Here is a 27726-nt window from a genome sequence, read left to right as displayed (position 1 = left end):
CTTCCCTTTCCCTGTGCCCTTCCCTTTCCCTTCCCTTCTCCCTTTCCATTCCCCTTTCCCTTTCCCTGTGCCCTTCCCTTTCCCTTCCCCTTTCCCTTTCCGTTCCCCTCTCCCTTTCCTTTCCCCTCTCCCTTTCCCTTTCCCTTTCCCTTTCCCTTTCCCTTTCCCTTTCCCTTTCCCTTTCCCTTTCCCTTTTCCCCTTTCCCTTTCCCTTTCCCTTTCCCTTTCCCTTTCCCTTTCCCTTTCCCTTTCCATTTCCCTCTCCCTTTCCCTTTCCCTTCCCCTCTCCCTTTCTCTTTCCCTCTACTTCTCCCTCTCCCTCTCCCTCTCCCTCTCCCTCTCCCTCTCCCTCTCCGTCTCCCTCTCCCTCTCCCTCTCCCTCTCCCTTTCCCTTTCCCTTTCTCTTCCCTTCTCCCTTTCCCTTCCCCTCTCCCTTACCCTTCCCCTCTCCCTTTCCCTTTCCCTTTCCCTTTCCCTTTCCCTTTCCCTTTCCCTTTCCCTTTCCCTTTCCCTTTCCCTTTCCCTTTCCCTTTCCCTTTCCCTTTCCCTTTCCCTTTCCCTTTCCCTTTCCCTTTCCCTTTTCCCTTTCCCTTTTCCTTTCCCTTTCCCTTCCCCTTCCCCTTTCCCTTCCCCTTCCCCTTTCCCTTCCCCTTCCCCTTCCCCTTTCCCTATCCCTTCCCTTCTCCCTTTCCCTTTCCCTTTCCCTTCCCCTCTCCCTTTCTCTTTCCTTCTCCCTCTCCCTCTCCCTCTCCCTCTCCCTCTCCCTCTCCCTCTCCCTCTCCCTCTCCCTCTCCCTCTCCCTCTCCCTCTCCCTCTCCCTCTCCCTCTCCCTTTCCCTTTCCCTTTCCCTTTCCCTTCCCCTTCCCCTTCCCCTCTCCCTCTCCCTCTCCCTCTCCCTCTCCCTTTCCCTTTCCCTTTCCCTCTCCCTCTCCCTTTCCCTCTCCCTCTCCCTCTCCGTTTCCCTTTGCCTTTGCCTTTCCCTTTCCCTCTCCCTCTCCCTCTCCCTCTGCCTTTCCCTTTCCCTCTCCCTTTCCGTTTTCTTTTCCGTTTTCCCCTTCATTTTTAAATGCAGCATGCACAAGGTTTGAGATATAAGGCTGGGGGCTGCAAGAGAGCATTAGTCAGCAATGTTGCCCTTCTACATTCAACAGAGAAAGCAGTGGATGGGAGCAGATTTGCTTCTGTTGTGTACAAAATGCTTCACGCAGGGACAGTGCAAAAGGACAAAGGGATATTGCACAACACAGGGCATGGTGCTGAATTATTCCTAGGAACTGCTAGGCCAGGCTGGTATGAGGGCTGCTACTTGGGGATGGGATGGACATCTGTCAGCAGCTGGTCAGCGGTTGCACTTTGCCTCGCTCACCTTCCCTATTCTTTTATTCCTGTTCTTCTTATGAACATGATTATGATTTTCTCTTTATTATTATTTTATGATTATAAATCAGGATGAGGAGACTGAGGAGAGGCCTGATGGCGGCCTGCAGCTTCCTCACAAGGGGAGCGGAGGGCCCGGCGCTAAGCTCTGCTCTCTGGGGACGCTGACAAAACTCAAGGGAATGGCATGGAGCTGTGACAGGGGAGGGGTTGCCCGGAGGTGAGGACAAGATTTTTCACTGACACGGGGCTTGGCCACTGAACCAGGCCTCCCAGTGAAGTGGTCAGGGCAGCAAGCCTGCTGGAGTTCACAAAACGTCTGGGCAATGCTCTCAGACACGTGCTTTGGTTTGTGGGGGTCACCCAGAGCGATGGGCTCTGAGGTCACCCAGAGCCATGGGCTCTGAGGTCAGCCAGCAACGGACTGTGACTTCACGGCCCTCGCTGCTCATATTGGGGCGCAGGCAGAGCCCGCCCCAGCCTGGCTCGTGCCTGGACTCCCGCTGAGCGTTTGTGCGAGGCTTGGAGCGCCGAGCAAGGATTTGTTGGAGCTGTGCTGTGGGGCCGTCGGCAGCTGTTCTCAGTGCCCGTCCCCGCAGGCAGTGCCTGTGTTTCCCCGGCCCTGCCTGGCTCAAGCAGCCGGGGCCCTGTGAGGAGCACTTGCAGCAGCGCAGGTGAGCTGTGTGGGGACACGTGCCCCAAGGCTGGGGCTGGGGGGTTTCCAGCTGAGGGGCCAGGGCACTGCCACTGCCCGCCCCAGCACAGCCACTGACCCTGGCCTCTCTCCTTCTTGCAGCCTGCAGCACCTGTCGCAGCGGCGGCAGCGAGGGGAAGCGCTCTCCATCTGCAGCTCTCCCCAGCCCGCCGCAGTGAGACAACACCATGGCCAGTGAGGCCGAGGATGTCACCTGCCCTGTGTGCCAGGGGATCCCAAAAGAGCCCAGCTACCTCAGCCCCTGTCAGCACCACTTCTGCTTCGGCTGTATCATGCGCTGGGGCAAGAAAAGCACCACCTGCCCCCTCTGCAGGCAGGACATCACCTCCATCCGATACTCCATCTGGTCGGAAGACGACTTTCTGGAGGTGCAGGTTGCCCGCCGCGCAGAGGCCCAAGATGACAGCCCCCAGGACGATCAGGGGTCTGCAGAGCTGGTGCCCCAGACTGCCGTGAGCGGCCTCCTGCCTGAGGAATGGGCAGCCCTCTTCAGGGAACACCTGGAAATCCTCGGTCCGCTGTGGCCCTGGGTGCGCCAGCAAGCCAGGGAGTTGTTCGGGGCTGCCTGGTGGGATCAGGACGTGCTGGAGGCCAGCATCATCGCTTGGCTGTGCCGCTGCGGGCTAGATGAGCAGGCCTTGGGCCGGGAGCTGCAGCCGTTGCTGCAGGGCCACACGGTGAGCTTTGTGCAGCAGCTCGTTGACACCATGGTGGAGATGTGCAGCGATGAGTTCCTCGAGGAACTGGGGCTCCTGGAACCCCCTCCTGCCAGCCAGCAGCAGAACGGCCCTGAGGTGGACCTCGAGGGCTCCCAAGACACCTGGGAGCCAGAAGACAGTCCTGCAGCCACCCACAGCCCTGCTGCCTTCCCCTGGGACACTCCTGTCACCATCCTGCTCTCTTCCAGCAGCCCAGAGGGTTCTGACATCGAGGAGCTCCCCAGCACCTCCAGTGCCACCCTGCGTGGGGGTCCTGACCACCTGCCCACTGCACCTATCCGCGGGGAGCAGGAGGAGCCTTTCACAGAGCCAGGACAGGTGGCAGCAGAAGAGGCCGCTGTGCAGGGCTGCAGCCACAGGCCCTCTCCTCCTGGCCGGGGCAGGGACAGCTCACCTGGGGGGCCCCGGCGACCCCCGAAGAGGAGGGCCGACAGCAACCCGGACTCTCCCCAGCCCTGCAAGAGGCCCCGGCGCCTTTAGCAGGCCACACTTGGTTGTTGTAAAAATAAAAAGTTGTGACTCTGCCACAGACAGTGTCTTGGTCTTCTTCATAGCATCACAGAATCATACCATCATAGAAATGTAGAGTGGCTCAGGTTGGAAGGGACCTTAAAGACCATCTAGTTCCATTCCCCCTGCCATGGCCAGGGATGCCACCCACTAGATCTGGTTGGCCACGGCCTCACGCAACCTGGCCTGGAGCACCTGCAGGTTGGGGCATCCACAACCTCTCTGGGCAACCTGGTCCAGTGCCTCACCACCCTCTGAGTGAAGAATTTCCTCCTAACCTCTACTCTAAATCTCCCCTCTCTTAGCTTAAAACCATCCCCTCTTTTCCTGTCATTAACAACATTGTAGCCCTCGTCTGGACCCGTTCTTACAGACCCCTATCCTTGGGTTCCATATGGGCTATGCTGCTGGGAGCACCAGGCCTGGATGCAGCACTCCAAAGGAGGCCTCCAAGAGCAGAGTAGAGGGGTGCAATGCCTTCCCTTGCCCTGCTGCCCACGCTTCTGTTGATGCAGCCCAGGAGGCAGTTGGCCTTCTAGGCTGCAAGCGCGCACTGCTGGGTAGGGAGCAGCTCTTTATTTTCCATGTGCCTTAGAAGAATAGTTTCCAGGAGGATCTGTTCCATGATCTGACTGGGCACAGAGCTGAGGCCTGTAGTTCCCTGGGTCTTCCTTTTTCCCATTTTAAAAATGGGGGTTATGTTTCCCCTCTTCCAGTCAGTGGGAACTTCACTGGGCTGCCACGATTTCTCAAATATGCCAGGCAGTGCCTTGGCAAGTATGTCTGCCCATTCCCTCAGGACCCGCAGATGCATCTCCTCAGGTCCCCTGGACTCGTGCACGTTCATGTTCCTTAGCTGGTCTCGAACCTGACCTTCTCCTACAGGCGGTGGTTTTTCATTCTCCCACTCCCTGCCTTTGCCTTCTGCGACTCGGGCTGTGGGGCTGGAGCTCTTGCCAGTGAAGACTGAGGCAAAAATAGTCTTTAAGTACCTCAGCTTTCTCCATATCATGGGTAACCACATCTCTTCTTTCCTTCAGCAGAGGGACCACTTTTCCCTTGTGTTCCTTTTGCCACTGATGTACTAGAGGAGCCTTTCTTGCCCTTGATGTCCCTTTCCAGATTTAATTCTGTCAGTGCTTTGACTTTCCCCACCTTATCCCTGGCTGCTCGCACGGTGTGTCTGTATCCCTCCCAGGCTACCTCTCCTTGCTTCCACCCTCTGCAGGCCTCCTTTTTCTGCTTGAGTTTGGCCAGGAGCAACTCGCTCCTCCGTGGAGCCCTCCTGCCGTTTTTTTGCCTGACTTCCCCTGTGCTGGGATGCATCGCTCCCGAGCGTGGAGGAGGTGATCCCTGCGTACCAGAGAGCTTTGTCCCTCCTGCGGGGCCTGTCCCAGGGCACTCTACCGAGCACGTCCCAGAGGAGGACACACTCCCCCACAGACACCCCTCAAGCACCGCTCAAACACCCCACAAACACCCCACCCCACCCCGCGCAGAGCGCCGACCCTCCCAACATGGCCACCCCGCCGCGCCCCCCTCTCCGCAACCTCCCTCCCGTCGGGCACCGCGCGCAGGCAGCGATTGGCCCCGGGCCGGCGGCGGGCGGGCGGTGCGGGAGGGTTCGAACGGCAACGGCCGCGCCGGGAGCCGCGGCGGAGCGGTGAGGGCGGGCGGGCGGTGCCCTGAGGCGGCGGCGGTGGGGGGCTGGCGGCGGGGTGCCTGCTTCTCTGGAGACGCTCAGAGCCCGCCAGGGCGCCGTCCTAAGTGAGGTGCTCCGGGTGGCCCCCGCTCCGCGGAGGGTCGGAGGGGGAGATCGGCGGAGGTACCCCCACCACCACCACCCCCTGCCCCCGGCCCCAGCCGCCCTGCGATGCCGTCGGTGTTAGCGCTGGGCCGGACACAAACATGGGAGACGCCACGCTGGCGCTGCTGCAAGCGGCCCCCTTCGCGTCTCGGAAGGTGGTGGGAGGAGGAGAGCGCAAACGCAGGTCACGCTTTCTCGTTGCAGGTGCTTGGAAGAAGTGTAAGCCCTCGCTGGTCCCACGATGTCTGTCAGCAGCTATGAGGAAATTCTCAAGTACTACGAGTTACGCGAAACAATTGGAACGGGTAGGAGTAATCTCTGAGCAAAAACACGTGCCTGTTTTCTGCCTGGCCGCTCTAGTATTTATCTGAGTATAGATTAACTGTTGTTACAAAGTATGTCAGCTTGCAAGCTCTTGTTTTTTTTGGAACAGAATTCTGAAGCTAGTTGGCAGCCAATATCTCTAATCACTTCTTCCTCTAATGAAGACATTGCACACAATTATGCTACGTACTCTGCTGTACAACTGAGACGAAAAGGGTGAAAGCACGTCATCACACTGAGCTTTAAATGTCTGTATTTTCAATTTTAGGTGGGTTTGCAAAGGTAAAACTTGGACGACACCTCCTTACTGGTGAAAAAGTTGCGATAAAAATCATGGACAAACTTGCTCTAGGGGTAAGTCAAAAACATTTTACATTTGATAGCATCATCTGTTTCTTGTACGGTTCTCAAGAGCAGAGGGTGTGGTATATAAAGATGCTGCCTACTAGTCCTGCTGCCTTTTAAAGGATGCTGTAGAGCTGAAGGAATTTTAACAGTGACAGAAACCGTGTGCCTTCTTGGGAAGTGGGCAGTATTCACTCGCTGTATAATGGAAGAAGTTGAAAATTATTAGAATAATTCAAACAAAATGCTGATGAAAATACTAGATATTCTACATCTTCGGGTTTTGCTGATCAGAATTATATGGGGGGAATGGAAGAGCTGTAAATGAGTTGATGTTGAATCATATACTGTCATAAACATGCTGTGAAATTTTGACTTCCACAATATCTGCTGCTTACTGTTGTGTCAAAGTAGTCACCAATTTCATACCTTACTTTCGTGGTCTCTTAGGATGACTTGCCTCGTGTTAAAACAGAAATTGATGCCATGAAGAACTTAAGTCACCAACATATTTGCCGGTTGTATCACGTTATAGAGACATCCAAGAAAATATTCATGGTCTTAGAGGTAAGAAATAGCGTTTCTGCCATGCTTGAGGTTACAGTACACGATCTGTCTGCTTTAGCAGAATACAATAATATAACAGAAAAGCTGAAATGAAGCATTTCTTAAAAGGTTATCTAACTAATGAGTTTGTTCACAATTGGTTACTTTAAACATTAAGCTGAAAATACATATTCTTTCTTCTCGTAAAAGCCACTCTTTGGCGTTCCCAATAAGTGAAATAAGTTTAATTCCTACCTTGCATTTCAATTGTTTTAAAATAGCACCAGCAAGGTCTGTGAGACACCAGAACTCCCAAGTGATTGTCATCTCCTGGGTGATTTGCACCACTCATGACCGGAGTGTAATGTATTGGATACAAAATTTGAGGCAAGGGTCAGACTTCTTGGCTTGTGTGGTTTGCTGCAGTGGTGACCCATGCCAAACTTTTGGGTACTGAAAAAGCAAAGGGAATGGTAGAGCATCCTATAGCTGCTGTCCGGTGCTTTCTGTGCTCTCGTTGCTACTTAGATTTCCTGGATATGTTCTAAACATACTCTCATTTGAGCTTTACCTTTCTTGTTGCAGTATTGTCCTGGAGGAGAGCTGTTTGATTACATTATTTCTAAGGACCGTCTTTCAGAAGAGGAAGCTCGTGTATTTTTTCGGCAGATTGTTTCAGCAATTGCTTATGTTCACAGTCAGGGATATGCCCACAGGGACCTCAAACCAGTAAGCCTGAATAGTAGTCACATTTTTGTAAATAATAACAAATGATCTGACATCTTCTGGAAGTGTATTGTTTCTGCTTGATACTATGTGCCTCAGCTGAAACGGATTTGGCTGACCCTGAAGAAGGATTTTCCTCTGAAATAGAAGTAGAACATCAGTACCGAGAGTACTGTGTTCAGCTCTGAGGCCTCCAGCACAAGAAGGACACAGAAGTATTAGAACAAGTCCAGAGGAGGCCACAGAGATGATGAAGGGCTGGAGCACCTCTCCTACAAAGTCAGGCTGAGGGAGTTGGGTTTGTTCAGCCTGGAGAAGAGAAGGCTCTGGGGAGACCTTATAACAACTTCCTAATACCTAAAGGGGGCCTACAGGAAGGTTGAGGATGTAGGAATAGGACGAGGAGTAGTGGTTTTAAATTGAGAGTGTAGATTTAGATTAGATATAAGGAAGAAATTCTTTACTCTGAGGAGTGTGACGCACTGGAAGAAGTTGCCCAGAGAAGTGGTGGATTAAGGCCAGGCTGGATGGGGCTTTGGGCAGCCTGGTCTAGGGGGAGGTGTCCCTGCCTGTGGCAGGGGGAGTGGAATGAGAGGACCTTTAAGGTTTCTTCCAACCCAAACCATTCTGTGATCATGCTCTGAATGGGAGTGGAGCAGAGACATGGAACTGATTTGGATGTTTGTTAAGCATTTCTATTATGCTCTTTCTTCCAGCATGCACCTGGAGAGAGCCTTGATGGTGTCAATAAGTTGTGCAAACTGTTATGGTTTTGTGCCTCAAGGAACAGAGTCTGATAGCTTAAATGAAGGATACATATAGAGAGGGTGCAGAATAAAATGCATGCTACTGGCCCCATCCTATGGCTCTTCTGTCATTGCAGATTAAGCATTGGTTTAGTGGTTGGAAGATTAGAGTGTTTCTCCACAAATGGGTTAGAACTTTGCATTTTTAGAGATGCTGATATCTCCAAGAAAAGCAAACCCTTGGAGCTCAAGCAATTTCCCAGACAGCTTATGAGATCTTTGTCTCCAAAGAGCCTTTTTCCCCCCAAAAAAGAAAGCGTTGTTTGTGCCTTTTGCACGGAATTGGCTTCTAGCCGATGAGCTGGTGAATCCAGAGGAGGATACGATAACCTGGGTTGGAAGCGACTGCAGAGATTTCTGCTTGAACCTCCTGCTCAAAGCAGGACCCAGTGTCTGATGGCTTTGTCCAATGCCATCTTCAAGCCCTGCCATGGACGAGGCTGCACGCCTTTTCTGGGCAGTCTGTTGGGTCCCTGACCATCCCCTGAGTGAATGCATGCCTGCTGTCTGCCATCATCCCACTGTGCCCTGCCGAGAAGAGCTTGGCTCTGTCTTGCTGCCCTCCTTGTAGGTGTGAAAAGGCTGCCATGGGGTTCCTCTGCAGACTGAACAAACATCTTTCCCTCAGCCCCTCCTCACTGAGCAAGGGTCCCAGCCCCTGAGCAGACTGGAGGCCGTGCACGGAGCTTTCTTCCATTTGATGTCTTTCCTGCAGGGGGCCAAAACCTAGATGCAGCGTTGTAGATGTCCAACAAGAGCTGGACAGAGGGCTCAGCCCCCTGGTCTGGTGATGCTGCTTCCTAACTGAGCCCATGGTAGTGTTGGGCATCTTCTGTGCCTTTTTTGTGCCCTGTTCAGCAGATACAAACTAGTCGTTGCTGCCTGCGGTACCGGAATATGGGGTGAACTTGCTGACAGCCAATGCTAGTCTGTAGAGGAGAGCTTTTTGCAGCCTCTAACTGCTGACAGCAGCAAGAACTAATGAAAGAAAAGCTGGTCCCTCGGATGCTCAGGTGAAAAGCATTATTTGCTGCCTTCTCTTTCACCAGGAAAATCTGCTGATCGATGAGGAACATAATTTGAAGCTGATAGACTTTGGACTCTGTGCAAAGCCAAAGGTAAGAGCATCTGCTCGATCCGGTACGATGTGCACCCAAGAAATGCATGTTTGACCACAGAATGCAATGCAGTGACTTGCCCAAACACCTTAAAGTAAAGCCATTGATGTGGTTGGTATACAATTACTGCTTCCGTGGAAGGGACTGAACTGCGCAAGAGAACAGTTAACAGCTGTGCTTCTGAGCAGCCTGTTAAATTGTTTTCTCCACATAGACTTGATATTTTTCTAATCTAAGGGAGATCATCTGGTACATGCAGCACCTTCTGTCTCATACAAGGGCCAGTAATACTAGGTTGGCATGCACTTTTCCCTCATGCATTTTTCAACTGTGTATGTCTTTCTTCAAATGATTTTTGTGGAGATGGAGATTGTGGATAGAACCAACTAGTTTATACAGGTGACATATGCAGATCCTCTGGTTTTATATGTTTGTACTGAATTGTTTCTTGATCCTAAAAAAAGTTTTTAGGAGCCTTTTCTGTTTGCCATTTTAACATGCAAGGTGGGTGCTGGTGAGGATCAATGTAATGGGAAGACAGTTTTAGGGATTCCAAGAGAGTTATTCACCCTCAGATTGTTTTACTTGACTCAGTAGAGCAAGTTAGAGCATCATGCTGGTAATTAAGACCAACAGGGCATCAACTCAGTGGAATAACGTCATCTTATTGTGATCTGTGTAGAAGACAGTGCATGTGAAATAATAACATGGTTTTGATAAGGAAGTATTTTATCAGTGGTTCTTTGAAAAGTTATTGCATTAAGTACTGTCATAAATAACCAGCTAGCCTCATGCCCGCTAGCTCTTAGATCACTTCTTCACAGGTTTGTATCTTTTATCTGCACATTTGCACAGGGAATCCATATTAATAGATGAGGAGCTAAGGAAAAGAATGCATCTTGCCAAGGAACATAGATAAAGGAGCAGTTTGGGATCAGAATGTGTATAGGATGTTTGTGGTCTTAGAGTATTTGCTTAGTGTATCCATATGTTACAACAAAGCAAAATAAAAGGTGAACATAGATGCATAGCAGAAAAAGAGGGAACCTCTGAGGCTTCTACTGTGTCGTTACTAGATGACATGAGCAGTGTTAAAGCCAAGGCTTCAGTGTGATTATTCTGATTTCTGTGTTGTTCTAGGGAGGTCTTGATTACCATCTGAACACCTGCTGTGGAAGCCCAGCTTATGCAGCACCAGAGCTAATTCAGGGCAAAGCATATATTGGCTCAGAGGTATGTAGCAGAGTTTTAGTGGTTTTTTTTTTTTTTTTTTTGTTGTTGTTGTTTTTTCCTCTGGTGCCCTGTCTATAAAGGCAGTGAAGTTGGGGTATGGACACTTGGTTTCCCTCCTGAATGCCCCTGGACAGCATAACTTTGGTACTTCCTACAGCTGCCTCAACTCGCCTTAGCAATCGCAGACTCAAACAGTGCCATTAGCCACAGGTCAGGTAGCTGGCTAGTTTGTATCTGGCTAATCCTTACCTACCTACACCAGTTGCTCCATCTTTTAGTGCCCTACAAAACAGTAATGTTCTTCTACTACAAAATCTTTGAAGGAGCAAGGTACTCTGTCAATTACTCCTCGCTTGTCACAAATTTTTGTGCAGTCTCAGAGTCTTAAATGATTTGTCAGGCGTTTTCTTTAGCTGGCAAGTTGTGCATGAAGACTTGGTCCCTTTTTGTTGCACAATGTTGTAAAAACTGAGAGCAGAAAATGTAAAGAGGTTTCTCAGCTTTGATTTCATACCTGGAACTCTGGGACTACTTGCAATTTGCTTTTGTTAATCTATCCAAAATGTTCTAATGGGAATCCCTTCATGCTGCTTGAATGGCTTTGCTATTAGGAGGGAGTCAGTCTTTTGTGTGTTCTCCTAGCTTTGCACCGCTGTTGTTGGCCTCTGATTCTTGCTTTTTTTGTTTGTTTTTCAACAAGACAAGCCTACTTTTCATGAAGTGTATGTGGACTTTGCCAAGGGCGGACAACATGGTCTGTCATGAAGCCCTTTTAGATACATTTGCTTTGTGAACATCTATTCACTTTTATTTTTTAGGCAGATATTTGGAGCATGGGTGTACTGCTGTATGCTCTGCTGTGTGGCTTTCTCCCTTTTGATGATGACAACGTCATGGCAGTCTACAGGAGGATAATGGTAGGTATTGATTGTGCTAGGGTGGACATGGCTGAGTGTTACAAGAGGTTTGCTTTTCTGGTGACAGAACCTGCTGAGCTTTGCCTAAGGCGAAAAGGCCTTTGTGCTGAATTTTGTCCATTTTTGCTGCTCTTCCTAGAAGTATTTTGTGGATTTGTTCCATTGGTCTTCAGGGTACTCTAGCCTGGTGCAACTGGTGCATGACACCAAGTGGACTTTCAGGAGAAGAATCTTCTTGCCAATGGGCTGGATTTTTGGGTGGGATTTCATCTGGCTTCTCCGTATGCTGTGACAGAACTGTAAATCTGCCGTTGGATTTTCCAACATTGAGTGTTCTTGAATGCCAGCTATTCTTCTCTCTAGGAAAGGTAGGATTCTGCCTCCACTTTTGTGATTTCCTCGTCCAAAATGAGCATGCAAAGAGCTTTCTTCCATTTGATGTCTTTCCTGCAGGGGGCAAAAACCTAGATGCAGCGTTGTAGATGTTGTCCAACAAGAGCTGAACAGAGGGCTCAGCCCCCTGGTCTGGTTTAGAAAATTCAGCCCATGGTAGTGTTGGGCATCTTTTGTGCCAGAAGACACCTCTGGCTTACATTCAGTGTGCTGTCTGTCAGCACCTCTCTGTCCAGAATGAGGAGGAAATGCAAGACCCCATAAATTGCCTCCAACAGAAAAGGCTGAATAGGTAGTAAGTAGCAGCATTGAGTCGTTGGTTCTGTTCCCCTGTAAATTCCTCCCGGTGCAGCTAAACAGCTGCTGTTTGGCATCCTGTAGACAACTCCACCATCCACTTGCAGGCTGCCAGCAAATTTCTGTTCACAAAGCCTCCAGTAAGCCAGCGGAGTGCGGAACAGCTGTGTTGGCTGAGGTCTTTGGCTTCCTCTACCTGCTTCTCCTTCAATGACCAAGAGCTTGGTATGTCTGAAAAGTCGAGGAGCATCCTGAAGAGGATTCAAGAACTGTGCTGGTAGGAGGGGACAGGAGATTGTGGAGTCTACAAGGCTGATTTCTGCAGAGTTGAGGCCTCACTGCCTAATGCGCACGGGAGCCAGGAGCTGCATTCTTTGGAGTGGTGAAACATTGGCCAGTGGAACTTGTTGAGGTGAACAGAGACGAGCAAGTTTTAAAACTCAGTCTGAGTGCAGTGGAAGAGGGAAATCTCACAGGTGTTAAGATGCAGGCTTGCTATTTCTGCTCTGAATTTGTTTTAATTCCGTGTGGCTGCGAGCTGAAAATTGCTTGAAATGGAGACACTTAAGCATGCTTGTGGAATTGAATTTCAAGCGTTACAGATGCTGAAATGTACTGTAATCTCAGCTCAAAGCTGTTGGAAGGCAGCTGCTTCAATCTAAGCTCTACAATTACCTTAAAGGAGGCTCTAGCGAGGTGGGGATTGGTGTCCCCAAGCACCAAGTGATAAGACAAGAGGAAATGGCCTCAAGTTGTGCTGGGGGAGGCTTGGGTTGGCTATTAGGAAAAATTTCCTCACTGAAAGAGTTGAGAGGTATTGGAACAGGCAGCCCAGGAAGTGGTTGAGTCACCACCCCAGAGGCATTCAAAAACCGTGTAGATGAGGTGCTTGGTGACATGGTTTAATGGTGGGCTTGGCAGTGCGAGGTGAAAGGGTGGACCAGGTGATCTTAGAGGTCTTTCCCAACCCAAATGCTTCTACGGTCCTATGACTGGAAGCAGGATCGCAGTGCTTGCACACAGCGTTTCTTTCCCTGGAATGCTCCACATCTCTTCACTTGGGAATACGTAGGTCAACCAAGTGTGTGCTATAACTCCTGTAAGAAGAAAATATTTCTGGAGTGATCTTATGCCTCTGGTAGCTCCTGCGAGGTATTTGCCTTCCAGCACTGTCCTCAGTCAAGGAGATGCTACTTCTGTTTTACCTTGTCTCCTGATCTGTAGTAATATATTAAAAGCAAAGTGGATAATGGGGCTTCTTGGATCCACATGCAGATCATGTGTGTTGCTCAACTTGCCTTACTTTCCCAGTAAAGCTGCATTGTGAAATTGCCCACCATCTGTTTCTAATGATATCACTAACCATGTTTGTGAAGATGGAACAGGAGGTCTGGTGGAAGTATCTGCTGCAGTGGTTTGGTCCTGACGGATGGACCCTGTGGTACAGACCTATACTGGAGCAGTTGCTGAAGAGCTGCTGCCTTTGGGCAGCCCCCGCATGATGCATTCAGGAAGGACGGCATCCAGTGGGAGGGACCCCACGCGGAGCAGGGGCAGAGGGGGAGGTGTAGGGAGCAGCAGAGACAAGGCATTATGGACTGACCACAACCCCATTCCCTGTTCCCTTGCATTGCTCAGAGGGAGGAGGCTTTTAGTTCTCACTGCTCTAGTTTATTACCAATTGTCAATACATTACATTGATCTTCATTACAACATGTCTGTTTTGCTTATAACGGTATCTGGTGAGCCATATTCCTGTCCTTATCTAAACTCCCAAACATGTTTTGCATGTGGTTGTTGTTCCTTTTTGGCTGAAAAGAGATGTCACTATCACCTAAGTAATTTAATAATTCCATTTGACCTAACTATTCAAGGTTCATTCTACACCCTCTTTATTTTTTTTTTTCTGCAGAGAGGAAAATATACTATTCCCAAGTGGCTCTCTCCTAGCAGTACGCTGCTGCTTAACCAAATGCTACAGGTAAAGGTGCTGCTTCTATTCTGATAGGTCTATAAAATGCTATTGCATGAGGTCGGAATACTACATCAACGAAGCAATTAAAAAATATTTGGTGTTTGAAGATTAACTCTTACATGTCTGAATCCTTGAAGGAAAGGTTGGCCTTGTCTTCTTCAGAAAATTCTCACATAAGAATGTAATAATAGTTCTTGGATATAGAAATAATTAAAATGTAAATAATTAAATGAAGTCTTGAAGCACCTTGCATTTGGGTGTTCTATTGATACAGAACAATTAAGAAGTGTTTATAAATGAGATGTATTATAAATGAAGCTGAACATATTAAATATGCCCTCAGGCTACATCTAGGCAGTCTAGTCAATGCAGAATGTTCCTGGAACGTGTACTATAACCATAGGTTCTGTAACTGCTCTTCACAGCTCAGACATTTAACCTTCCTTTTGATGGGGTTCTGAAACACTGTTGGTTTCTATTCTATCGGTTCTAAGCACCCAGCAGGTCTGAATAAAAGATAAGTTGTTTCTTCTGTTCTCAAAGATTTGCGTAACAGCTTGATTCTTCCTGCCCGGTAGGTGGACCCAAAGAAGCGGATCACAGTTAAGCATCTGTTAAGTCACCCGTGGCTCATGCAAGGTTATTCAGATGCTGTCCAGTGGCAAAGTAAATACCCAGTAAGTACACTTGCCGGGAGGTTCCTCAGCATTTCATGTGATCTTACTTGCCGTCACAATGGTACTGATTGTTTGCAATCTCTTTTGAGGAGGCATTTCAAGATGTGTTGTCTTTGTATTCTGTAGTTGATGCTTAATTAGAAAAACAGCTAGCTCCTCATCAAAATGTGCAGAATTTCTGTATATGAGCAACCAGTTGATTCTCCAGGCTGCTTGGTTAGTACTTTGTTTAGGGGGTAAAAAGCAAGTATTCTTGTTTTTCTTGGACATGCTTATCTTAATTCTAGTTCTCACTGAGAATTGCTCGTTTGGCCAACAGGCTAACCTCTTCAAAAGCGTGTTTTTCCTCTCTGTCCCTCAACTCTTTGTGTGTGAGATGAGGGAAGTGTGGGGGATTGGGGGAAATTCCAGCTGTCATTAAGTGCTGAGGAGCAGCTGATGCTCATTTGCAGCCAATGCCTCCTGCTGGCCAGTGGGTGCCACTGTTTCTCTAGGTAAAGAACAGCTTGCTGCACATGCACTGTCAGTTTTAAGTGGCTCTGGCAAAGACGTGCATGCCTGATATAGCTTTGCATATTTAAGAAGAGATAAAAGTGTAGCTTCCACTCAAGTGAAAAATCTCATCTGCAGACAGGCTTTCGTATGTGAGTTCAGAAACTCTCACCAAGGAGGGCCGAGACGCTGAAGTTGCGTGACTCTGTTTACTTACGGCAATATTTAGCTGTGATGCTAGCTAAAATACAAAATTTGAAATCATGGATAATTATGGACTCAGCCCGCTGCATATCACAACAGTGTCATGGTCAGATGTGTCTCAGTGAGACAACCTGAAAGCTCCGTGCTTTAATGTAGTCCATGTTCTTGCAGCAGGGACACCTTGACGAAGACTGCGTGACAGAGCTTTCCGTGTTTCACAACCAGAGCAGGGAGAGTATGTCGGAATTAATATCAGAGGTAAGAAATACATGTTGTTAATTTGTTGTAATTAAGCACACTAATACAGTAAGTAACCTTAGCGTGTTAACAGCCTCATGGTCCCTTACTCTCAGGCATGAGTTTTGCTGTGCTTTTCCAACCTACGGAATCCCCACAGACCTTCAGGATTTATCACTACAGCTCTGAAGCTCAAATTTGCCTTTTCTTATTCGTCCTTTCATTGTGTTCCCTAAGCCTTATTGTTATTTTCTACCGTGCTAATATCCTTACGAATTGCTGAAAGGCAAAATAGCCTCAACCTAAAAACGTCTGGGTGAACAACAGATGTCATGCACTGGCTTAACTCCTTGCTTTGAAATGTTCCGATAGGGAAGAGAAAACTATCAGTGCATCACTCCGCCAGGCTATAAAATAAGCGTGGGGGAATTGCTTTTCACAGACTTTTAAAGAAGTGACTCTGTTCCTGTCCCATTGGAATATAAATGACAAAAGCTGAGCTGACTACCTGTAGAGGAATTGTACCAATATGTTAGCAGTGACATTCTAAGCTGGTAGTAGAGACTTACAACATGAGGTGGACTCTGGCTTTAACCTGATTCTAAAAATTGTCCCTTGAATTTGAATATTTTGAAAAAGGGAAAACAGTTCTCACAATTAAGTTTGTGGCATTTACACAGTCCTTTACTGGAGGACTTCTAATGCGTTATAACTAATTCAAACTAGTAATACTATGCTGCGAGCCTGTCAGGAATTATACCTGTGGTACTTATTGTAGTCAAGTTGCTGAAAATCATACCAAAAATTGATGTTGCTTGGGGTTAGGCTGGAACATGACACAAAAAAATGGGAGTCTGGTTGAAATACTAACGAAACAGGGGCTTTGCCATTCACTTCTGTAGAAAGATTCTTGTCTTAGCCTTATTTTTCATTCTTAATATTTATACTATACAGTGTTTCAAGCATGAAGAAGCATCTTTTTTATTTCAAACGTATTGTGTGAATCAGCTGAAGTCTGAAACTGTCTGAACATGATCAAACTTAAGAGTTGCATGTCAGGTGGAAAAAAAGTCAGAAATGCAGAAATTTTCAGGAGGCTGAGCTTACTTTCTACTTACAACTTTTCCAAAGACACCTAAATACCTTTGTTTTCCAGTGGAATTACGACCAATTGTCAGCAACATATCTCTTGCTTCAATCCAAGAAGGCTCGTGGCAAGCGCGTTCGCTTACGGGTTCCGTTGCTAACAGAGCATGCCAGCACAACTCAATCAGCAGGCCCAGAGGTAAGTTTCGGAGTTCAACAGGACAACATACTGATAAAAATGTTTCCGTGTTACCAAAATTCTGCCTGGGAAAAGAGATTGATGCCCTAATCATCAGTAAGAGCATGTATGCAGCCAGCTCACCTGCATGGTGGATGAAGGGAAGGTGGCAGACGTTGTCTTTCAGGATTTTAGCAAGGACTCTGATTCTGTCCTTGTGGCATGCTTCTGGACAAAGTGTCCAACTCTGCGATGAACAGATGCATACTGCTCTGGGTGATGAACAGGCTCAATGGCAGAGCCCAGAGTGTTGTAGTGAACGGGCCTACATCTGGCTGGTAGACAGTCAGTGGTGTTCCCCAGTGCTCCATTCTAGGGCCAGTCCTGCTCAACATTTCTATCCATGACCTGGATGCAGACGTGGAATGCATTCTCAGGGAGTTTGCTGATGATACTCAACCGGGAGGTGCCTCTGGCTCCCTGGAGGGAGGAGAGATCTTGCAGAGGGATCGGGATGGACGGGAGCACTGGGCGATCAGCACTGGCATCAAGTTCAGCAAAGGGAAATGCCGGGTGCTGCGCTGGGATGGAGCAGTGCCGGGCACGGGCACAGCCGGGGGGACGAGTGGCTGGGGAGCAGTTCGGCAGGAGGGGACCCGGGGGTGCTGGTGGCAGCAGGCTCCACGTGAGCCAGCGGCGAGCCCTGGCAGCCAAGGGGGCAAACCTGTGTTGGGGTGCATGAGACACAGCCCAGGCAGCCCGCCCAAAGGGGTGAGTGTCCCGCTGTACCGAGCTGGCGCGGCCTCACCGGGAATAGTGTGTGCAGCGCTGGGCTGCACAGCATAAAAAGGAGGTTGAGGCACTGGAGAGCATCCAGAGGAGGGCAACAAGGCTGGTGAAAGGGCTGAAAGGCATGTGCAGCGAGGAGAGGCTGGGGACGCTTGGGTTGTGTAGTTTGTAGAAAAGGAGACTGAGGGGTGACCTCTGCAGCTTCCCGAGGAGGGGAAGCACACAGGGAGGTGTTCACCTCTGACCACTGGGAACTAATGGAAGGATGTGTGGGAGCAGCACCGTGGAAGGTTCAGACTAGATGCCAGGAAAAAGTTTCTTTGCCAAGAGGGTGGTCAAAGACTTCAACAGGCTTCATAAAGAGGTGGTCGATGCTCTGTGCCTGTCAGTATTCAAGAGGCATTTGAAGAGTGACCTTGTTAATATGCTTTAACTTTTGCTTAGCCCTGAAGTGGTCAGGCAGTGGAATTGACGATTTTTGAAGCTCCCTTCTGACTGAACTGTTCTGTTCTAAACAGTTCGGCCTCCTCATTGTTTGTTTTAGCCAGCTGGGCTGCTACTGCAACGTAGCGGTACTGGGACAGTCAGTGGGGAGTACATGGTGTGTTGGGAGCACCACAGAAAATCTCCCTTTGGCAGCTCCTGGAACCAAAACAGCCCGTTGTTTGGCCTGTGTGAGTGTTCCAGATTGTCTTTTGTGATGCCTACCTTCTTACTTTCCATGTTTGTCTCTAAATATTTTTGTACCTTGTTAGTTGTGTTTGGCTTAGTAAGGAAGGTCTTCTGAAACATCCTGGCATATCATCTGGGCAGCCTACTTTGAAATGACGTGGATACTACATGAGTGGATGATTAAAGGGCAGAGACCTGCTCCTCCTCATCTGCTTCCTTTTTGAACGGAATCTCTGAGAGGAGTCAGGTTATTTTGAGTAAAGGAAATGCTGGTGGTGGTGGTGTTTTTTTTTTTTCTGAAGAATTGGATTCTGAAGTGCTTTTGTGCGTAGCTAGTTCTTAATTTTTGTTCCTGTGCTTTGGCAGAAAAGTGCACATAGGGTGCTTCAGAATTTGTCTGAAGTTGCTAAATTGCTTGCAATATCATATGTAGTATGCAGCTATCTGTGATGTCAGCAATAATTATGCTTGACAAACTCAAAAGCATTCAGTAAAATTTCAGACTTAGTGTAAGCCGTTCCTTCCTTGACCTCTGAACTTCTGTGTAAAATTGTTAGCTAGCTAACCGAACATGCTATTCCCTGTAAAGACAAGCTCTCTAAGTAAATACATTTTTATGCATATAATTCACTTGCATGTAAATTATTTCAGTTCATTCATCCGGCTGCTCTGTAATACAGATGAGACTTCTAAGATTAGTAGTGCTGCATAACAGACTATGTATCATAACTGTTGCTGAATATGTATGATGTGATTTCTGTGATCAAAGTGGGTTATTTTTGGCACTCAGATCATTATAAGGTTGAGCTTCTTGGTTCAGCAGCATTGATGCTATGAAGTTACTTCATCTATATTTGTGGGATGGTATCTCAGGCTAATTTGATCTGGCTATTTAACATATGTATTATGTCTTAAGTGATTGTGAAAATCATGTCCACGTAATACTAACAGCCCAGTAGCCCTACAATGCTCAGGACAATCTTTACTTACCTGCACGTAGATAATGCAAGTGAGCGTCAACTGCATCTGCTGAAATACCCAACCAGCAAATACGTCTATTTAGATCTGGTCTCATGTAAACAACCAAGCAAACATAACCTTTCACATAACCAACTACTTGGGGGGGCTGTTCAGCCTGGAACAGAGGAGGCTCGGGGAGCGTGTGGGAGGCGGGTCGTCCTATCAATGTGTATAAATACCTGAGGGGAGGATGCAGTGAAGACAGACCCAGGCTCTTTTCAGTGGTGCCCAGCGTCAGGACAAAGAAGAGGCAATGGGCACAAACTGGAACACAAGAGATTGTGTCTAAAGATAGGAAACACTTCTTTACTATGTAGATGACGGAGCACTGGCACAAGGTTGTCCAGAGATCTTATGGAACCTCCCCTTCCGGAGATCTTCAAAAGCTGCCTGGATGTGGACCCAGGCATCCTGCTTTGGGTGTTCCTTCTTAAGCAGGGGTATGGGACCATAAGATTTCCAGAGGTCCCTGCCAACCCTATCCATTCTGTGATGACACAAGTCTACGCATAATACTGACTTATTTCAAACTGTTAGATGTAGAAAGATATTCCCAAAAAATCACCATGCAATATATTTCTCCTAGAACACAGTAGTCAAGATATCCTGTTCAGGCTTTCATATTGTAGTGGAACATGATATCAGCTATAATATAGGGTTGTTGGATTCTTGGCTGTAGCTAGCAGCCCTCTGGTAAGGGCCTTTTAGTAAGTTATAACAGCAGATCTAGTACCACTAGTACTACTACTTCCAGTAGTAATGAGACGTCTGATCATTGCAATATCTGTGAACATAGGCTGAGAGATGTTTTTCTGCCAGCAGAACATAGTTCTGCTAAAAATACATCCATTCTAGCTCAGGATTGATAATTTAAACTAGTTGTATGTGATTTCAGCAAAGTGGTATGAAACGAGTCCATGGGAAAGGGGTTCCCGAAATCAAAAACTAGAAACTAAGGATACTGTGATATCGTTATTGAATGTGGTGTGGGGCATGAAGGTGAGAAATCTTGACTGAAGTTGTGAATTGTATGATTTACTAAATCATACTTTGTCTAGGCTTGCACATAGGTGAAGTCTTCTGAATGCTGGTTCAAGTGGTACTGTGGATTCTGCAATCACATGTTTTGGATGTGATGTGTTTACTGTTATCTGGCCCCCTTTCAGCCTTCGCTGCCTTCTTCTCTGGGGTTCTTTCCAGCTTATTATTTGGCTTTTGATGAAAAGAGCTCATGATCCAAGTCTTGAAATCAAAGGCAGGTATTTCTGTGAGTTGCTACTCTTCTTGACACAGGTTGTGAAAGATGACATGCTTTGAGAATAATTTCCTATCTGCTCTTGATATAATTGACAAATCAATTGACAAATCCACAATGGCAATATTAAGATCATATCATAAAACGTAGGCTGCTGGCATGGGAATTTCCATTAGCTGTTAGGAACTTACAAAAAGAAAAAAAAAAAAGAGGCAGTTTTAGATGTTACTGATTTTTCTCCTGATGAAATCTCACTTTTAATGCTGCAATGAAATCTCAACTTCCTTTTGTCTCAATCTTTCATTTCAGTCTGAAAAAACTACAACATATGAAGATGCACCAGACTCCAGTGAAATGCCATATGCATTCGGATCCATGGAATTTTCTGATGCAGCTTCACTGTTTGAAGAGTCTCCATTGGAAGAGTTTATTCTAAATAATCACAGAACAAACCAGGTGGTTGAAGAACTAGTGTTAGTTCCTTTAAAAAAAAAGACAAAAAAAAAAACAATTCTTAATGCAGAAATCTTTTTCTCATTGTACATAATTCTTATTAAATATTTCAACTTTTAGTGTTCAATGGCCAAAAAAAAGTTACAGACTGAGTAAAGAAGAATGCTCAGCTAAATATTTGAAATGATTAATATTTAACATGATTAATTTGATGAGAACCTTATCTTTGACCTTTAGTTTGCTTAAAAACAGCCTGTAAAGGAATAAGCAAATGAGTCAAACAAGATTTTATAACACACTGGAAAATAAGGCACAGCAAATGAGATTTTGGAGCTAGGGTAGAGCTGGACAGGTCTTTGAAGGTACAGGAAGAAGTTCAGTATTGGCAAGAAAATCCACGGTGAAGCAATGCAAATTATACACTTAAACCAAATGCAAATTCATAGCTGTGTTTAGATTAGCTGGTGAGGAATAATCTTAAATGTGGAAGCTGGAGAATTTAGATGTGCAGATAAAAGTCAAATGACTCAATCTGTAAGAAATCAAGTTGTAGGAGGGAATCGGAGGTACTGAAGAGTTTTTAACTGTTTTGCTCAATAGACGAGTAGTGTATGATACTTCTGTAACCATTGTGTCTGACCTGCTTATATTTTAGAATTTCCTTGTCAGTAACTTTCCTGAATGTGATCAGAATACAGTCAAGGATGCTTTTTTTGTTACATCTCTAGCAGCATTCAAGTCGTGATGCTCAGCTGGATAATACAGAATTCACAGTGTCAACTCCAGTGACAAGAAAAGTGGCATCAAAGAATCATGCAAGCAAAGAGAATGTTGATACAGAGTCAGCGTTAAAAAATGAGATGCCCTTTGCGCTTCCTGCTCCAAAGACTCCCTTCGGAAAGAGTCAGATTGAGAAGCAAGTACAAGGCACATCCATTCGAGGACCTGCCTTCAAAGGTATGTTGTGTGTAACAAATGAAAACCAGGAACATGTGTTGCTTAGGAATATTGTAAATTAAAATATGAACACAATATTTGTGTATCCAAAACATCTGTTTCTGGAAGACTTTTTGTTTTGTCACAGTATACGTTCACCAGCCTGTACATCAGACAAGGTGCTGCAAGAGGTTTAACCATATGTCAGGGTGTGGTACTCCCATGTTAATTACAGAAGTCATTACTTCTTACAATTTCATATGAATGTGCCTTTAAATGCACTTTGACTGGGAATCAAGTGTTGAATTCCTAAAACTAGCATATGTTTCCGCCTTCCCATGAAGGTTTAGAAGATTTCTTCATTCTTTGTTTTTTGTTTGCTGTTACCTTGAGTGAAAACAAAGCTATGCTTTTAGTCATCTGGTTTTATTGCTTTTAGCTTTTAAAAGAAATCTAACTGCTGGATTTCTCGTGGTAGCGTATCATTATTTTCACAGTACCTGTCCAGAGTGGCAGCGAAAGTACTTATGTTAACAATGTGTAAGTCTTACAATTATGTGATGGACCACAGAAACCTGCATACGTTATGTCAGCTCATCTGAGTTCCGAAAATGTCTGTCCTCAGCTTGTCTAGTTCATTCTTATAAAAACTGGCGGGTCCTGTATACCTCTTACTGTTTCCTTCAGCCATTAAAACTTAAGTTTTGGTGTTGATATTGTAAATGTTAACTCTGTCATTCAATACTAAGGACTCCTTACAACAGGAGACTTTTCTGTTCTAGATAATAGGGGATATTGTTCAGAAACACTAGGTTGTTGCAGGATGACTTACGTTATAAAGGATATTGAACATACCACTGTCCTTCCTTGAGTATTTAAGGAAGTATTTACTGGCTAGTTGTTTGTACAACTGATTTTTGTCTTAAGATTATATGTGGTAACTTGTGATGTTTCTCTTCATGATAAGTTTAAAAGGTTAAAGTAGGTACTTCTGGATTGAGAAATGCAGAAATATGGTTCTAGCTCATTTTAGTTAGACATTTCTGCGAGTTAAACAAAATTATTTTTTTGTTTCACTGAACGTTCCTACATTCAGGATAGGTAGTAGTAATTCTTAGAGATAGCAAATGGTGGAAGTAGCAGTTGGTAATTTTGAGATCATCATTGTCTGGGGCCAAATGCAGTTCTGTAATGCTGAAACTTTGAGCATTTAGATAGGGTTTAATTGTAACAACTGTTATATGGACAGTTTCACTTATGGTTTACTTCTGCACAGTTGAAACTGTGTTCCACAGAACTCTGCCAGTGTCGATGGTAGAACTTTTTAGACTATTATTTAGTGTGTATTATTAAACATGGCCATATAATTCGCACCTGTTCATGTAAAGGAAATGACTTGGTTTGGAATGCAACTGTTTGACATAGCAAATTCCTCAGTATTTATCATTGGACCAGTGGCAGAGCAAGAAAGCAGTTCTAATCCTCTTTCCTTCCAAACTCATAATACTGAACTGCACAGTCACTCAAAGACTTGACTTGTAGAGATCTGGGGAATTCAGCCTCAGTTTTTCTTTGTGTAGCAGGGATAGTCTTGTTATATTAAAAATGTTTTATTACTCCGAAGATGCAGACCAGAGGTAGATAGGGGGCTGGTTTTAAAAAATAAATCGCTAATTATGAGAAATCCTGAATTAAGAAAAAATCCTCTGTTTCAAAAACATACCTGTTTTGGCTTGGATGTTTTCTTTCAGAGAGACAGTTCACAACAGTCACCCCAATTAAGAAACCCAAAAACCCAGTAAATACAAACGAACTGACAACAGCTGAGGTTCTTCCTGAAAGAAGGTAAATGTCCAGTTATTTGTATACATTTCTGATTTAGAGCAGTGCTACCTTAATCCATGAACAGCTTAGGAAGCCTTGTTTACAACAGCAAGCTGTATTCCCACTATCTGGTTTAAAACCTTCCTAAAACCTTGTTCTATATTCACTGGAAAATACTGAAGGCAGAAAAAAGTTTTAAAACTAGAAGTCAATTATCTTCAGAATGCATTCCTGTTTTCTGTAATGTAAATTCTTTCTTGTTCCAGTTCCCTAGAGTGTGGTTTTTGTATACCTCTCTGAGTTTAAAGCTCAAGTGACTTTTAAATAGAAACTTTCTTAATACGCTACACTTCGTTTGTTTTTTTTATTCTGTCAGCTCTGGTAATATTGCAATGATGTATCTGATATAGCTAGCTTGTGAATACTGACATAAAACAAGTAATTAAATTTTTTTCTTTAACAGGTGTCACTCGGTGGAACTAGATCTCAACCTGGCCCATGTGGATAGCAACCAAAAGAAGAGAAAGGCCAAGATATTTGGAAGCCTTGAAAGAGGCCTAGATAAAGTGATCACAATGCTTACACCAAGCAAAAAGAAACGATCCACTAGAGATGGGCCAAGGAAACTTAAGGTATGGCTGCTGGGGAAATCTGATATGGAAATAGAGGATAGTTATTGAAAACATCCAATACCTTTAGGACTGGCCATGTGAAAACTTCTGTGGTTTGACTTGCCTGCACTCTACAGAAAATTGCAGTTGCTCTTACTGCATTTCTGTTAATGTGATAATGCCCCAGTTATTACCAGGGGAGTTAGTACTAGTCTGGGCTCAGGCAAGTTGCCAGCACATCAAGGGAGGGATTTGACCATTGCTTTTTGTGTGCCATATAATCAAATAGGAGGGAAACAAGATGAGTTTAAAGGGGAGCCCTAGCTGAAAATGTTTAATCATATTTTTGTATAAAGCTATTGCTAGCTCTCCCATTGGTGCAGTAAAGTGAGTTTTGATGATATCCCTTGCTCATTTTTTGTAATCCAGGAGTGATATACATGGGAAAGTATTCCAGGATAGTTTTTAGAATTCAGGAGAATCTGAGATTAAGCTTAAAACCTGAAGTAGTACAGCCTGTAAAAGAATTTCTGACACTGTCAGCATAATTTTTAATTTTTAAAGTTTTGATGTCTCTTCATCCAAGAAAGTTTATTACTACTAGTTCTTTAAACAGCCTTAGAATAAGCAGTTCCTTTGCACAGAACACTTTAACATTAAATTAATAACTTGTGCCTACCACAGTTGATTCATAGGTTTGGTATTAGTTTTCTAGAATATACATGCATTGGCATAACACTAGACCTTTCCATGCAGTGAACAGTGCCATATAAATCACTTAAAGGGAATTTATATTTGAAGAGAAGAAGTCTCTTCAAAAGAGAAGTTCAAGAAGTCACTTAGTGGACAAGGCTGTTATATGCAGCATTAAACCTTGATATAAACAAAACTATAATCATAAACTTATGGGCAGTAAATAACGTTGTTTCTTTAAATGCTGTGATGCCTTAAGGCTAGAAAAGCCTTATGGAACTATGTGTGTTCCTTCATACCAGAAGCACTGTCTTGGCTAAGCGATAAAGGATAGACAATCTCCCAGCTAAAGGGTGCTTTAAGCACAGTCTTGTGTCTGTTTTTCGTAATCCTGTCAAGCGATCAATTCTGGTTATATACAAGACTTTTAACAGTCTCTTTGCTGCCCTGGCCCATCACTGCTACTTTGGATTTTATGTTGGATTAGAGTTTGTGCATGCTTTGATATTAATTGTCCGGAAGTTCACCTTTAGTGTTTCTGCTGTTAACTACAGTGTCTTAATGATGATAATATTAGGGATCTGAAGCATTTTTGTCAATATGGTTAGATGTTCTGAAGCTTTCTGTATGAAAAGTTTCCATAATATCTTCAGTTTGGAGAGAAAGATGACTTTCCTTGACTTTTTTTAATGGGCTGGCTACTTTTAGGCACACTATAATGTTACCACTACTCAGCTGAGGAATCCAGACCAACTGTTGAATGAAATAATCTCCGTCCTTTCAAAGAAGCAAGTGGAGTATGTTAAGAAGGGGTAAGTGGAAACAAGGATTACTTCCGCATATACATGTCTAAATAGCCAGTACCCTAGTCCTTGATAAAGTATTTAAATTTTCTTTCTCGGCCCCACTCTGTAAAATATAATACTGTTGCAGAAAGCATAGAGAACATTAAATGTTTGTGTGATGAAAATTGCCCACACAATGCAAAGCAATGTTACATGAGGTCTCATAGAGCTTTTTGACAAATATTAAACAGTAATGGTGAGATGACACTTAAAGACTGATGAGAGTTTTGCCTATCCTTTGTGAAATTTTAAATATAAAAGGTTGATTATGACACAAATTAGACAATTTGGGAGGGTAATGTAGATACTTGCAACACTTATTATTGGCAGTAAAAACATAAATATTTGGCCAAGAGATCGGTGTATTTTTTTAAAACTGCAGAGAATCCACACTTTGTGCAAGTTTATTTTAAATTTTAGGATTTGCTAATGAGACTAAAGTACTAAGACTAGTATCAGTTCCTATTTTTGATCCAAAATTAACGTCTGTTTGCTAGTTTTCCAAAGCATGAAATAAATGTCTTGCATCGCTCATTAATATGTATCTTCTGAAGTGCTTGAATATTTAATTGTCCAGTGTGTCAGAATATGCCTGGACCTCTGATGCTCAAGCTCAAAACGTGGACAGGTACATAACTACAGAGAAGAGCCCCTCTCTGTTGTGGTGATTAGAACTTCAGGATCAGTTTTTCCATTTCTCATACTAGCAACAGTTGAGCTGTAGCCAGCCCCTCAGCAGTGGTCTCTACAGAGAGGAGAGTGGTCTCCAGGTAAAATGCAGGAACACCGCAGTGCCTTCCAGCTCTGTGCTCCATGAATCAGGGTCTGTGGCAGCAGTTCCCATGGCTGGGGTAGGCCTTTACTGCCATACGTTTGTACCTGGGTGAAACAATAGCATTGTAGGACTAATGTAATCAAAACTCTCAGTTGACTTCATTATGGGTTGTTTTCTCAGTAATGTGAATACCAGTGGGGTAATTTCCGTAAAGTGCTGTTATTCATTCAAAATTGTATTTCGAAACAAACATTAAACAATTAAATGATTTTAATTTTCCTTTGTTTTGTACAGTTATACCCTGAAATGCCAAACACAGTCAGATTTTGGCAAAGTAACTATGAAGTTTGAGTTAGAAGTATGTCAACTCAGTAAACCTGAAGTAGTTGGTATCAGGAGACAACGGCTTAAAGGTGATGCTTGGGTCTACAAGAGACTGATGGATGACATTTTATCTAGCTGCCAAGTGTGACTGGTTGATGCATGTGCTGAGAAAGAAGTAGTTTTATACTGAGGTATTAATCATCATTCCAAAAGGATCTGTTTTGAGAAGTAATTATTGATCACATTCACAGTTGTATTTGAGAATCTCTCATCCCCTGTGTTTTTAACCATCCCTGTTCGTATATATATTTCCTTCATGTTTCCCTTTTATAAGAAATCTGTCAACTTTTGATAAATGTTCTGCAGTTGTAACTCTTCTGAAATAAAAATTTAAACTGTCTCCCCCCAGCCCTGCTTCCCTATTTTTCACATATGCAATTAAAAAAGGTATTGGTGTTCATATACTGAAGCTTATTTTGGTATGGTTTCAGTTATCACGTACATGTGGTACAGAAATTCATTTGCATAATTCTTTTCTCGTCTCTGTTTAAGTAGGATTTATTGAGATCATTAACTAAGTCACAGCTGTGGTTCCCAGAGTTAAAGTATATGCTCAGTGTCATACCAAATAGAACTGTCTTCAATAAATGTGAAGTCAAGAGGGCTAGGATTTAGAGTGTGATCCCATATAAAATATTACTCTAGCTCATTACTAAGCCTCAGTGATACTTAAAAAGTGTATGTACTTTCTGATGCTCTTGTGTTAGGTGGTCGTTGCGTTAAGGGCAACGTAACACTTTTGAATTGTGTGAATGGAGTCATTTGTAACTTACTGCTTAAAGGCAGC

The 27726-nt window shown here is 44.9% G+C and overlaps 2 protein-coding genes across 7 annotated transcripts in view; both read left to right on the top strand.

Annotated features, from left to right (window-relative positions):
* LOC310889873 (uncharacterized protein) overlaps positions 1–4793 on the top strand; it is a 16801-nt gene extending 12008 nt beyond the window's left edge. The window contains exons 1-2 of one of the 3 annotated variants that reach the window (XM_083818074.1): positions 1441–1597; positions 2174–4793. In XM_083818074.1, coding sequence (XP_083674200.1) covers positions 2260–3291 — 1032 coding nt within the window. In that variant the 5' untranslated portion in view covers positions 1441–1597; positions 2174–2259 and the 3' untranslated portion in view covers positions 3292–4793. The other 2 variants (XM_083818076.1, XM_083818075.1) reach the window with 2 other exon arrangements.
* Positions 4794–4868: 75 nt separating this feature from the next.
* On the top strand, positions 4869–27279 carry MELK (maternal embryonic leucine zipper kinase). Of its 4 annotated transcripts, none has more exons than XM_083818071.1 (18): positions 4869–4984; positions 5333–5433; positions 5721–5806; positions 6248–6364; positions 6929–7072; positions 8925–8993; positions 10134–10226; positions 11045–11143; positions 13746–13814; positions 14387–14485; positions 15353–15439; positions 16575–16703; positions 20728–20874; positions 21600–21828; positions 23559–23652; positions 24095–24263; positions 25644–25747; positions 26850–27279. In XM_083818071.1, the coding sequence occupies exons 2-18, from the start codon at positions 5370–5372 to the stop codon at positions 27025–27027; spliced, it is 1977 nt and encodes a 658-aa protein (XP_083674197.1). In that variant the 5' UTR covers positions 4869–4984; positions 5333–5369; the 3' UTR covers positions 27028–27279. The 4 variants fall into 4 exon arrangements, with proteins under 4 accessions (XP_083674197.1, XP_083674199.1, XP_083674196.1 ...); XM_083818073.1 differs by lacking the exon at positions 4869–4984 and adding an exon at positions 4995–5146 and having other exon boundaries at positions 21603–21828; XM_083818070.1 differs by lacking the exon at positions 4869–4984 and adding an exon at positions 4995–5146.
* Positions 27280–27726: the final 447 nt, after the last annotated feature.

This window comes from Anser anser, assembly GCF_964211835.1.
Source record: "Anser anser genome assembly, chromosome: Z".
Taxonomy (NCBI): Eukaryota; Metazoa; Chordata; class Aves; order Anseriformes; family Anatidae; genus Anser; species Anser anser.
Note: the sequence above shows the minus strand (reverse complement) of the source record. Positions and strands in the feature narration are given on the sequence as shown.

Bases quoted from the DNA above. Each gene is read 5' to 3' on its own strand.
- MELK (XM_083818071.1), top strand. From the start codon at position 5,370: ATGTCTGTCAGCAGCTATGAGGAAATTCTCAAGTACTACGAGTTACGC. The intron at 13,815-14,386 runs GTAAAGGTGCTG...CCTGCCCGGTAG, and splicing joins TGCTTAACCAAATGCTACAG to GTGGACCCAAAGAAGCGGAT. The intron at 20,875-21,599 runs GTGGTTGAAGAA...TTACATCTCTAG, and splicing joins ATAATCACAGAACAAACCAG to CAGCATTCAAGTCGTGATGC.